This window comes from Tyto alba, unplaced genomic scaffold (genome assembly GCF_018691265.1).
Source record: "Tyto alba isolate M040663 unplaced genomic scaffold, T.alba_DEE_v4.0 Super-Scaffold_14, whole genome shotgun sequence".
NCBI classification, from domain to species: domain Eukaryota; kingdom Metazoa; phylum Chordata; class Aves; order Strigiformes; family Tytonidae; genus Tyto; species Tyto alba.
In genome coordinates, this window is record NW_024881276.1 from 44706675 (window position 1) to 44720684 (window position 14010).

Below are 14010 nucleotides of genomic sequence, written 5' to 3' on the forward strand. Positions count from 1 at the left end.
CTTGTGCTGTTCATTTCAAATGCAGGCCCAGCACATAAGATTTCTGTCTGGAGAGCTCAACTCCATTCTTAAGCATGAAATAAAGAAAGGAAATAAAGAAAGAAGAAATACAGGAATACTTGAAGGCAAGGGGCTTTTTTGTGTTTAGCATATCAATAGGAGAAACTGTTCAAATTGTCTCCTTTTTGGAACTAATTAAAAAAATATTATTGTCATGTTGTGCAGTATGTTCTGTGAAGGGAAGAAAGTTAGAAACAGTCACCAGGAAGAAGCACAGAATTCATGGCATCCTGCTTGGAGCACAGGTTCATCTGTGTTGCCTTGGTGCTATGCAGAGGCTCAGTTATGTGTGGCATGGGGAAAAATGCAGAGACAGGACTCTTGATGCAAAGAAATGCAAAAAAAGTGCTGCATGTCTGAGCTGCAAATAAGAGGATGAGCTAATGAGTAACTTGGCCAAACCTGAGTTATGTCTAAGAGAATCTCAAAAAACAGGTCCCTGGATCCAGGGCCATCAGTTTCTTAATCCTTCTGAAAAATTATTGACTCATTTGAGCTCCTAGGGAAAAGAAAATTATTTATAATAAAAAGTATAGTTGTCTCTGTAATATGTATAAATGTATGAAATGGTTTAAAACCACGGATACATGGTGTTATTTATGAGTTACAAATGGTTATGTGAATAATATTTTTTCAAACATCTATGATCTCTTATATAATGACAGATACAATCTTTGAGGGGAGCATAAGAAGAGCTAAATGTTCTTCCTGGAATTTTTTATGTATAATTGGTATTCCTTGTGGACCTGGGCACCTTCATACCTGATTTTCCTACCTTTTCCAATATATCTTTCTTCAACTTTATTAATACAGTTATTTCCCTTTTCATAACAGATTCAACTGTCCAGTATTCTTGGGTCCCTGCTTCATTTAACTATCATTCTGAATGTCAGGCAGAAAAAAAAAAAAAAAAAGTTTCTTACCTTTTTATTTTTTTCAACACAGTAAACAAGAAATTAAAATGAAGAAACTTGACAACACAAAAATACGGTCACTTAAATCTGAGCAGCTTCTTCGCATAGAGGACCATGACTTTGCACTGAGACCTGGATTTGGAGGTAAGCAGCATACACCTGTACTGTGCTGGTTAATAGTTTATCCTCTCTATGGGAGTTTACTTAAACTCTGTCTAGCAGTGTCACTTAAAATTGAATGACAGACTTAATTGCAGTTCACCTCCTTTGTTGTACTCCAGGAAACAAAGAAAGAAGAAATCCAGAAATACTTGAAGGCAAGGGGCATTTTGTGTTTAGCATATCAATAGGAGAAACTGTTCAAATTGTCTCCTTTTTGGAACTAATAAAAAAAAACCCTCTTATAATAAGATTATTTGAGAACAGTAATTAAGGTATCCCTGTAAACTGCATAGTCTAGTAGCAGTTAGCAAATTACTTAGTCATCAAATTTGTTTTGAGAGATTGAAATGAACCATCAATTCCTAAATCTGTTTGCTCTGCACAAAATTGAAAAACTACCCACAGGCATTAAGTTTATTACCATGTTGTTTTGATGTTGTTGGGTAGTATGGTGATTATTCTTCATTTAACTTCATTTTACATGTGGATAAAGGGATTCAATGGGACACTCACAGTTTGGATTCAGTTTTAACTCTCCTTCATGAAAGGTAAAATGAGAAAGCTGCCGCACTAATAAGCTTTCTCTGAGCCTTTGCGTCATCAGTTCTGTGTTCATGATTCAAGAAAATAGACTGAACTGCTCTGGATTATGAAGCCAGAACAAAATATATGAGGACCAATAATCATCTGTGTAAACAAACATAAATGTGGGAGTCTAGCTGAAGTCTGTGGAGCTATTCTTGTTGACACCAGCTGTTGAGACCTGGGGCCTTGCAAGCATGCTAGGAGGGAGACCTGGGGTAAGAAGAGCCTCTCTGGATGCACTGGGAGAATGTGAAAGGGTTTTTTGTTACCCTAAAAATTCTGTCTTCTCAGCAAAAATCTTGCCTGATTTTGAACAATACTTGAGATTCATCTCTTTCTTGACAACAAAAGTTAGGATTACCTCTTGTCTAATACCTGTCTAGTATCTGTTATTCTGGACATCTTGTTACTACCTGCTTTGCCACACAAGGAATTTAAATTCTGGGGAGTGTCATCTCAGAAAGGAAGTAGCATTTCCATGAAAGCAAACAACAGTTTAGGATGTACTTTATCGCTGGATCATCCCAGAAGGCAATATTTATGGTGTACATAAAAGCAGCTTTCAGAATATACCCTGTGATCTGGCAGTTGTAATTTTCCACAGCCAGTGAGGATTTTTTTACACCCAACAAATCTGTACCAGGCTTTTTCCCCTCGTCCTTTATTTTCAGATGACTAGTCACAGAGCCCATTCAATTCCTATTGAAGCCAGCTGTAGTTTTTCCACTGACTTCATTGCACAAGCCTCTCAATAATCACATTGCCATGGGTATGATTTCAGATATTCTCCTGTCTTTCAGAAATAGCTTTCAGCAGAAGCGTGCATCAGCTTTGCTTCTCTTCTATCATCTATATGCCACAGTGGCACGGGAGGCACTTTTTTCAGTCATGTCCAATAGTTCACACAGTTCCAAATTTTCAGAACTCTCACAATACATGAATACTTATGCGTGAATCTCTCTAAAACTAAAACATAGATCTATTAACATTTTTACAGCAGACAATGAAAAAAGTCTCAGCAAAATTAATGCCAATCCCAAATTTATACTCCATTATTTCTACTTTACCACTGATTTTGGTGATGTTGCAGGAGTAAAGAATGATTTGTGTTTCACAAAGAGGCAGGTTAATAAGACAGCAGCAGAGGGTTAATACACAAGTATGACCTCATCAGAGGACAAAACTCACCAACTGAAACGTGAATCTGAATAATATACCCAGAATTATTGTATAGCAGCAGAGATACAGTATGGGTTTCTCTGAAGAACACTGATGATTAAGTGTGTAGCTGAAGGAAACTTAACTAGGGAAGGTGAAATTGGAGGTACCATTTCTACAGTCATTGCCACTGCAATCATAACATAACCCTGAACTGCAGAAAGACTTACAACACTGTGGCTTAATGTATTTAAAGCAGGTGGAATTTTGGGTTTGTTTTTATCAAATCTAATGAGGCATTTCAATACTGTGATTCATGAAGGGTTTGTATCTGTCACAGCCACAATGCATGACTTATTCAGCTCAGCACAATGCATCAATTCACGAGACTGATGGGAGAAAAAAGAACCAGGTCAAATCAGCTGGGTGAAACCCAAGTATTTTAAAATTATTCTTTACCTTAAGAAGAGGGACGATTTTTTTCCCTCTCCTATATCCCACTGCAATTTTTTGGATATGTTGGGGAGTTGGAATGACAGATTTTGTTAAGCTGGCTCCACTGTGCTCCTTTCTTCGAGAAGGTCAATCATCCTTTTTACCAGTTTGGGAGAAAAAGCAGCTGGAAAAATCATGATGTTTTGAACCTGCTGGAGATCCCTCAGTTCAGGGAACTCTTAAATCTAAATCTGGCTTGTTTGATTTCATTTAGCCCCACACATGCAAAATAAATGAGGCAGACCACAGGACCCAGAGTTTTTTAGTGTTTATAATTGAGTAACAAAGGAAAATGAGAAAAAGTAAATGCTGAATTTGATTTGTAAACTGAGCAAACACGCACAGAAAAAATCTGGGGTAAATGAATATAGAACTGTTGGATACTGATGCTACTGGCTGCAGTGTTACTGAAAATAATTGTGACTTTGCTCACGTGACTGGTTGCATTCTCATGAGAGTAATCATTGCTCTGTGGAGATAAGAGATCCTATTTTTGACCAAATGGACACAACTCTGCTGACATTTATGTGAGTGTATTTTGGCATTCTTCTGTTGATTGCAGTGCCATTCCAACTGCACAATCAGAATTTGACTCTCTGAATGTTGATTTTAAATTTTAGGCCTGACATTGTCCATTTATTAACAGATTAGAGATCAAAGTCTGAGAAGCATATTGTGTCGAGATGAAGCAAAACCAGCAAGCTGCTGGCAAGCTGATTCTACATTTTTGCTATAGAAATGTTACTTTGTCTGCAGTTCATTATACAGTGAGGTTGAGTGAAGCAAACCAATAATACAGTACACACAAATGTTCTTTAAAAAATGAAACTTGTATTGTTACATTGCATTTATTTCCCAAACCAGTCTCTTGGGTCATTGTTTGGGGGGGGGGAGGGGGTGGAGGTGTTGGTTTTATTTTCCTTTCCTAGATATTTTTTTTTGTTTTGTTGTTGTCTTCTATGTAATGTCATGTTCCTCTTTTGTTTGGAAGTCTTCAATAGATGGACCCCCAGTGATGCAAACACATGTGGACCAGCATAGTGATTTAAGTAATTCCACTAGACATTTGACTAGGAGCATGGATGTTTCCTTTGCTCAAACAGCTTTATGAACTACATCAGTGAACATTGTAGGAATTATGTTTAGTCCTTGCTGCTTCCAGAAGCACTGATAAAGGCCAGGAGATGGGTATGTGAGTGGTCCTGGAATGGTATAATAATGCATGCCAGTTCTGGTAAGGCTGTCTGTCTGTACAGGTCTTACCAAAGGAAACAAAAGACTGTCAGTAGGATCAGAATCTTTGTAGCTTATATATCTTCATACTACTATTGTCTAAATTGTAGTTGAAGTCTAAAGTACTTCAACTGATTGTTCAGTATCCTGATAAACTGGTAATCTGTGTGAAGAAGATACCTTAAGTTTGGACTGGAGAAGAAGTAAAAAATTCAGTTGTGTTGCCAGCACTTCTTGTAATGGTCATCCCCCATGTTTTAAACTCGGTGAGAAAGGGTGAGTACAGGCCAGTATCAGACAATGATCAGAGACTTCTAGCAGCTCAGGTATGAGGGCCATAATGCAGGCTGCCTTAGCAGCCAAATCTATGTACATTGAGAGAGGTGTTAAAGCAAATCCTTAGAAATGCTTTCAAGTTACTGTCTTTTCTACTATAAGTCTATCCTATTATTTTCTGAACTGTCTTATTTCAAAATACTGGCAGAAGTCATTGGTGTGAGCTCTTGGCTTCCTGAGTTCTGTCTCCCCTTACTAAAAATTAACATTGACATTAAAAAAGGTCATAGACTAGCATATAGAGGAGGTCATTCTCTTATTCCTCTGTGCCTTCGTTTTCCTGACAGTAAAACCGTTCCATGCACTCTCTGAGCTATTTTGCAATCTAAAGATTATGGAACTACATGATCATTGTCACTGTGTACGTGCAAGTTCTCAATGTGTGTATATATATTGAAGTACGATAACTTTATTTTTCTTTTACATTGTGTCTTAAGGACCTGTAATTTCCCACGCAACCAGTGTGTTAGTTAAGTTTCAAAATGTGTTCTCTCTGTCAACCAATATAGAGGATAATAACTTTATCAAGTATTAGAAATAATGGAAAATAATTTAGTAGTATTTAGCTGGTCAAGAGGTAACAGTCTTTCTATACAATTTGCATCCCAATGTGCAATTAAGAATAATCTTAATTCCAAATTTTCAGAGGATCAGAAAACCCATAAGATCACACCCCCTCATGCTTCCTCCCTCCTCAAGCTAAATTAGTAAAATTTAAATTCATTTGAAAGGGGGGAAAAAAGAAAGAAAATAGGGCTCAAAGAATGTTCAACAAATGCTGCAATTGTAATAGCTCTTTGCCACCAAGTTGTTTAAATAAAATAGAAACAGAACAGTAATGAGAAGAAAATACCATTGCCAATAATTCTCCTGTTTCAGTTATTGTCAGAGGAAGGTAAATACATCCACATAGCTTCACTTCGCTGGCGCTTGTTTACATTTTTATCTGGTTTTATTTCTCCACAGGCCCACAAGCCTTTTTAGAAGAAAATACTCCTATAGACTTTAATCCTTCCCTGGTCTCTGTCTCCTCCTGGGTGCTTTCTGTAGAACTAGCTTTTTTTCCAGCATACACTGTTACAAAGGCAATTGGCTGGTTTTTATTAATTCAACATTTATCTCATGGAATTTTGGGTGCAATCTGCTGCATGTTCAAAGGTCTGGCTATTACAAAAATACTGTAGAATACACTAAACCAGTCTTTATTGCTGTAGAAATTGATCTTAAAATGCTAAAAGGATAACCTTTTTACATAATATCCCTTTTAAAAAGGGTATTATAGAATTTGCCTGCCATACTATCTATTAAAAAAATTCCATGTTCATCAAGGAATTCTTTAGTTGTGTTTAAACCTTTAAAATAAAAGACTGGAAATGGCTTGTGTGAAGATAAACCCATCTGAAACAATTCTATTTTTTCTGCTGAGGAGTAATTATCTTGAAAATCTGTGGGGCTTCCATTGTAAAAATCACTAATCCGTCTAAAATAATATTTTGTAGCAACGCTCCAGAAGCAACTGAAGCTGCTCAATTTAATAACAAAATCCTCTCTGCCATCCCCAGTTTTGTCAAACTGGGAAATAAAAAACACAGCTTTGCTCTGGTTACTTTTTTTGAAAGTGAATTTGATGTTGTTGCCTGATGATCAGCCAGAAATTGAAATTCTCAATATACTAGGGAGAAAGATGTGGTGCAGACATAGAGGTAAGCAAATCGCTTAATTATTCCGGCTGGTTTAGGATCCTTTCCAATGCTTTTTGAAATGCTCTTTTTAAAAAACATCCAATTGTGGTAAAACTAATCCAAGTGATGAAGAAATTACAGCTCCCAGCAACCTATTCCCAATAGTTAATTACTGTTTCTAGAAGAGTTGGTTTTTAATCACAGAAAGAAATGTCCCCAGAAAACTGCAAAGCTCAGAAGGCCTAGACTAAAGTAATACCAGTATGTATCTTATGGGGGTGGTGGTCTTAGTGACAACAATATAAAAGTGCTTCAGATTAGAAAAGTGAACAGCAAACTGAAGTGACCGAGGTTGCATATATGTGCATTGTTTAGTGTCTCTATCATCTACTTACATTTGTTGCCGAAGTAGAGTCAGAATAGGAAGAAAATATTTGCAGCTCCTGTGATCTGCCAATAATAGGTCAGGGCTGGGGTTAGGGGATGTGGTTTAATAATTATCTGTGGTGAATGCTAGACTGAACAGTATTTTCTCATTAAGCAGCATGAGTCTGATCTTTGGCCTTTCCTCAGATAGAGAACAGGAATCTCTTTGTAAGGAGTCTGTTTCACAGTTGTAGCATTTCTACCTAATCAGGAAAAAATTTCATTGTAACAGTTTCCTTTTTATTTAAATCACTTTAGAACTATTCACTGTATTTCTCCTGGCCATAGCTTTTGATATCTTTTATGCTATTCAGTGTCCCCACTGACTTGGTTTTATAACAGTTCCCAACCTGGTGCAAGCTGTCCTTTCAAAGAATCAAGTGTCTCTGTGTGTATTTATGTATAACTGGCATTTCAGCTTGTGTGCATGTAACCAACTTAATCATGAGCTGCCACTAATTTCTAGTTCTGTGATCAGTTACTTTATATCAGCCCAGATAAGGTGAATTATTGAATGAAATTGTGCCCACGCTGGAACAGTGCTTGTTGGGGTAGGAAATTGTCAGTAATTTTTACAAATCCCAATAAAGTATTAGGATTGCCATCACCACGCTTTGAGCAGCTGTCACTAAGAAAAACCTTTTCCTCACTACACATGATATATGGCTTAGAAAGCTAGTCATCCTATTCTGTGACCTGATTTGTGGGCAGCTCCTTGCCTGTTTCAAGACATTTAACTTTGTTTTAGATTTGTCTTTGTCTCAGGAACTGGTAAAGTTGCCGTTTTATGTAGAGAGTTGCTCCCCTCTCCTCCCCTTCCACCCACATAATTCTACATAAATAGGACTATACCCACTGTTTTTAACATGTTAGTCAAGCAAATAATACCCAGAAGTTTTAGTAATAGCAGTTAAGATCAAATGTATGCCCACATATGAGCATTTCCAGTATATCCTACCATGCGCCTCTGACATAGTCCCGGGGTAAGTCTGGGCACACAATATCACAAAGTTGAAGCTTTGTGGTGATAACGTTAGATAATAAACAGTTATTCTGCCTATTTGCAGTCGCTCTAAGCAATGCTGGTAAACCAACAGGCATTCCCAAGTCACAAGCCACCTCACCCCAATCTAGAATATGCCTGTTACACTGCATGGACTTCAGAAGGAGCCAAGGGCTGAGGACAGCTTTCTATGTTCAGTGCTGTTCGCATGTTAGCTTTCGTACTGACTGTGCTCCTAGGCCAGAGCCCTGTGCTTCTACAGCTAGCCTGCTCCCTGAGCCACCCTGCCTTGTGTACAGCTAGCTCAGGCATCAGCTCTGCAACGTAGGCTTGTCCTGTTTCATTGTGCAAATGACCAGCTTGATAGACACCACCTCATCTTTCTGCGGTGTTTGCATTTAAATGATGTGTGTATGCTGTTTGTGAATGATGTTCACATCATGTATAAATCTCGCAGTGGCTTCTACTTAAGCTAAACCTGTGTTTAGTTTACAAGATAGTTTAGACTGCAGTGGAATATTGAGCAGATGACTCCGCTCAGATTACAACCATGCATTTTTGTAACAGTGCTTGGTACAAGTTCAATTTTGCAGAAGTAAACTACTTGTGTAGTGTGGTCAAAACAAAGACAAGAAGTGGTCAAAACTGGTTTAGGAGAGGGATAAAAAATTGTATTGTTTTGTGTGAAGATGCCTGGCTGGATATACATTGATACTCTTGTGCATCAACCTCTAGGGCAGATGTCTCCTGGTGTCTCTATTCTCCAAAAGAAGCAGCATTTTCCCAAGTGCTGTCTAGTATTCTACTAATAAACTAATTGACTAATTGCTGTCTGGAATCCCAAATGTTGTTTTCAGCTTTGGCCAACAGACTGAGCGATGCATTCCTCTCAGAGGGAGACATGATTTCCAAGCCAGGCAGCACAGCTCTTGTCAGTGCTGAAACATGCTCCTGTGTGCCCTGCTAACTCTGAACACATTTTACCTTGCTTTCCCATGCATAATGCATCTTCATCTGTTCTGTGCAGGGTCAAACACTCCATTAAAAAATACAAGTCAAATCACGAGATTACAGAGTGAGATTTTAAAATACCTCAAAAATAGTTCAAGATCTCTACTGGTAAGAACCGGAGGCAGCTATGTAATCCTTGAGAGCTTCTATTTTAAGGATAATTCCAAAAAGAGACATAGTATTGTGGCTGGTTATCAGGAGAGTGATATTGCTGGGCTATTTTGGCTTGAAACAGATAAAAGGAAAAGACAAGAAAAAGATAAAGACAAGTTAAAAGAGCTGTTGCTATGTCCTGCTGTTCAGACTTCATTGTACTCATGTTTTGTACCGGGATATTTTAAATGTGTACTTTAAAATTGTTTTAACTGACTATTTTTAACAAATGCAATTGGAATCCCATGTACAATAATTAGTATTGATTTTCATGCCGAATGTAGAATATTTTTTGGGGGTGGGGTGTGTATACACATATACACACACATCTCTCTCCTCTCCCTCCCCTGTAAGGAATTGATTAACAAATTGCTTTAGTAGAATGACTTGCTTGCTGAAAATTACGTAGGTACATAACTCATATACAACTAGATCCTTCATTCTAGATATTGTACACAGAAGAGACTAGAACTAATTTTATATTTTGCTGTAATTTTTAATTGATTTTTAGTCACTATTGTAAAAATGCAAATATGGTTTTATAATTTGTTCATTCAGATCCCATTGTGTTATAAATTCAGCCTTTTTCAGTGGCATGAAATAATGGGGTAGTGTGTAAAATCAAGTCACCTAGTGTAGCTTGATATGTATTGTACTTGATAGTAAATTATGTACTCAGTAATACACAACACTCCATCACAGAACATGCTTAGTATGTGTACAGCTTTTCTTTTATGAGGTAGGGAGCAAGTTATTCTTTTTTACAAATATCTGTGCCAAACTTTAAAATTTAAGTAACTAAAGATAATTAGGAGGCATAATAAATGTTTTGTTTATAAGAGTGGGAATAAGCATTGGAACTGGTAAGAAAGCTTTGCAGTCTTTGATGTATTTGATATATTTACTCAGCTTTTCCCTATGACAGTTCTAAATAGCACTCCAAGCAGTTCATTAGCTTTGGCACCACAAGGAAGCTGTCACTGCTGGCCAAACTGCAATGCCAGTAACAACTAGTCTGGCTGCAAAAGGATCACTGAAGACTGTGCACTTATTTTTACAACTGTTTAGCATCAGGTTTTACTTTGTTGCCGTGGACTTTCTCATTCAGTGTACTAAGGTGGACAGACCATAGTAAATGCTGGGAGGGGTACTCTGTATGTTGCTAATACACAGTCTTCCCTTTAAAAATACGGACTTACGCTCCTCATCATGCTTTCATTCTGTTACATTGAAGGGTCGCCAATACCTGTGGGCATTGATGTGCAGATAGAAAGCATTGACAGCATATCTGAAGTTGACATGGTAAGTTGGTTAGTAGAACTAGAATAAAGAATTTCAACCAAAAATCAGGGTCTCAGAAACATCCAGCTGGATGATATAGAATAATACAGCTAAAGAAAGAAAACCCTTAAAGAGCACAACCTTGCCTTGAAGCATGCAAGTCAATGTCTTTTAAACTAATAAGTGTTTTACAAAAGCACATGTTGAATTTCAGCTTGGGCAAGAGGAACAGATCAGAGTGGATAGTGCTCTGATTTGAAAATGCCAACCATTCAGTAAGTCCCATGGGCTTCCACATGAGCTCTTAGTGCTCTGCGCATTAGATGTTGAGGCTTCATGCCCTTTGCTTCCTTTGCCTATGCAGGTCTAAATATTCCTATAATTTCTGGCATGGGTGAAGATGTGGTCATAACAAATGGAAATAAAAACATTAGTTCCAGGAATGGTCCTAGGAAGGAAACACCCTCACTGCAGTCAAGGACCTGTATCACTGGAATGCAGGCTATTTATTCTTCAGCTGAAATTGTCACTAATAATGCCATGCAGACATTAGTCCCAAGTTACTCTGTCCTAGAATAGCAAGACATGTTATCTTTGCAAAGATACGTCATTTACAATATCTTTTTACAGTGAGTGTAGCTCTAGTCGTAGGTATTGAGTTTGCAAGGGGATCTGTCAGTATTCCTTTGCAAACGTACCCAAATCATAAAATCTTACTAGAGGGGCATAAAATCATATTACAGGGGAAGACCTAAGTATCTTCCCAGTATTCTTATCAGAAGTAATTGTTCTACTGAGATAAAGGATGTCTGCCTAATAATGCAAAAATTATATAGGTGAGCACAGAGCAGTCAGGCTGTGCAGAAGCTCAGACTGGGTTTGCAGCATGCTCTCCATCTCTAGCCACATGTATATTTGCAGTCATGTTATTTCGCTAAATAGGATGCTAAAATATTTGTAGCAATCTTTCATATTTGAAAAAAAAAAGTAATTTTTTAAATTTTTGTAAAATGTACTTGTTTACTCTTACAAAATTCTACATATTGTTTCTTTATGATGCATTTCATTAATAAATGTACTAACCTAAAACCCCTGTGCAATATTTGTACAAAATGTACAGATGAATGGATTTTACAAATTGACCTAATGATCATGAAGAACTCATTTTAATCCCTTTGTAAAGGCACCACAGTCCATCCTGGGAAAAGCTTGTGAAGACTTCCAGAGGAAACCTTCTTTCATTTGCCTTTGATTGGTTTTAAAGTTTCTTTTATCATTTCACTGATAGCCCAATCCAGCAGATCACTGAAATCTGTACATTTTATCTAAGTATAAATGAAGTATGAACCTCAGACTCAGACTTCAGTGACAAGGCAAACAGCCAATATCTCAGAGGTAGTTCTAATCTATATTTAAACACATGGAATGGCGTTTGATTCCTCTCATTGAGTATCCTCCAGATGATATTCAGAAATTGATCCTTTGCATAAGTTAATTACTTTGTACTGTTTTCTATTGTATGTGAATAAAACAAGTATTATCTTCTTTTGTTTTTAATTAAACAAAGGACTTCACAATGACTTTGTATCTCAGACATTACTGGAAGGATGAGAGACTTTCATTTCATAGTAACAAAAACAAAAGTATGACTTTTGATGGAAGACTGATAAAAAAGATCTGGGTACCTGATGTATTTTTTGTACACTCCAAAAGATCCTTCATCCATGATACAACTGTGGAAAACGTCATGCTCCGAGTATACCCTGATGGCAATGTACTCTTCAGTCTACGGTAAGAACAATACCCTTTTATAAAAAAATACATGACTGCAACTGTGGACCAGTAGTCTCTACAGTGAGCAATTACTGGAATTACTTGCAGTTAAGATTCTGATACCGGACTGAAATTAATCCCCTGGCATCAGATAATGGGAACTGGTGACCAGTGTACCAGTCTGAAAAAAAAATTAGGATTGATAACACATAATATTTTTCTATCATTCACATATTGTTTTCTGTCACAGGATAATGGCAGTTGTTTCATCTGTTGTAAATAGTACTGAAATTTATCAAGTGTTAATTAATCGCCAGTGGTTTTAGCAATATTGCAGTAGTTTTACTGTTGAGTACAGTGAAGCCGAAAATTATTAGCAAAGAACAAATGTGGTTCTTTTTCCCCTGAATCTTTTAAAACTGTCTGTCTCAGCTATTTACACCATGGGATACCTGTAAACATGCCATTGATATTAACTGGGGCTCCAGATAAACAAGGATTATTGGTGCTGATACCAGCAATGTTAGACAGGCATGTTGTGTAACTACAAGGAACTGGAAAGTGAAACAGCAGTTCCAGGACTGGAACAGCAAGGTCATTAAATGTGTTTCCCTTCTACCTACATGTTATTGCTTTTCTTTATGAAGCAGATTTGGATGATGTGGCAGAGGTAGTTTTAATGGAGGAATTTTTCCCTTAAGGCCCTAAGGCCTGTTCATTGCAGAAATCACAGTTCTCCAGTTTGTTACTAATTAAGCCTGTACACAAAGGTGATATTTCACCTAATCTGGGTAGCTTGAAGATTCATGCAAGCACTTGAGATTTTGTCTGTTTAATAATTGTTCCAGCAAGTAATGAGTTTATTTACCCTCCCATGAAAACATGCATAAATTCTCTCAACAACAGCTGTACACCACTTTAAAATAGTGTATGCTCAAGAATCACACTGACCGGTAGGAAACAGTGAGGTGAAGTATGCATTTTATTGTTATATTAATTTTCATGTTTCATGAGAGAGAGAGTGGGATCAGAGGAACTACACTACTATATGAAGGCTTATAGCAGTGAGTCTCAGCGTGAGGGGTAGAACATACATTCAGCTGGGGAAAGGAAGAGTGGCGAAGAGACAAGCTGGGTGAAAACATTCTGTCAGCTTGCTGGAAAGGTAAAGTGCTATCAAGATTAACAGCAAGAAATTGTGCACAAATAGTTATGAACCAAAGGGAACGTGTGATGGGAAGAACAGAAATGGAGAGAAAGGAAGAAGTGAGATGGGAGGGAAGGAAAAGGAGGAAGTAGAGCTGAGGGGCAGACACACTGTGAGTCAATTTGTTATGTTTGCTCATTGCTCAGAGTCCCCTCTGTGATGGAAGCCCTTGCCCCATGTCCTGCATCACATCTGCAACCCGGTGCTCTACTTTTCTTCCTTGCCCTCATCCTCTCTGCTCCCACAGTTATCTTTCCCTAACCCTGCATTACCAGATGGTGTGTACTGGCTGACTCCTGCTTGATCTGACAGGTGAGCTTGCAGCTAGCCTCACCTTCCTGTGCCAACAAATAGCAAAGCCTGAACGTTCCTACCAGCCCTGTGGATTTCCTCCTGGACATAAGCACAAAGGGCAGGTGATGTCCTGTCCTCTTCCTTTCATTCTCTTTCAGTTCTTATCAAACTGAGAGACAGGGAAAGGGGTGACCTAAAGGCTAGCAAACCAAGGTTTTAACATCATTAAGATGAAAC

General features: G+C 37.8%; 1 protein-coding gene across 3 annotated transcripts in view; it reads left to right on the forward strand.

Moving 5' to 3' along the window:
* The window catches only part of GABRR3 (gamma-aminobutyric acid type A receptor subunit rho3), a 41252-nt gene that overhangs the window by 15136 nt on the left and 12106 nt on the right, over positions 1 to 14010 (forward strand). For all 3 annotated transcript variants that reach the window (XM_032988274.2, XM_032988273.2, XM_009965999.2), the window contains exons 3-5: positions 1006 to 1118; positions 10453 to 10520; positions 12067 to 12290. In XM_032988274.2, the coding sequence (XP_032844165.1) occupies positions 1006 to 1118; positions 10453 to 10520; positions 12067 to 12290 (405 nt within the window). The remainder of the gene's footprint in view (positions 1 to 1005; positions 1119 to 10452; positions 10521 to 12066; positions 12291 to 14010) is intronic.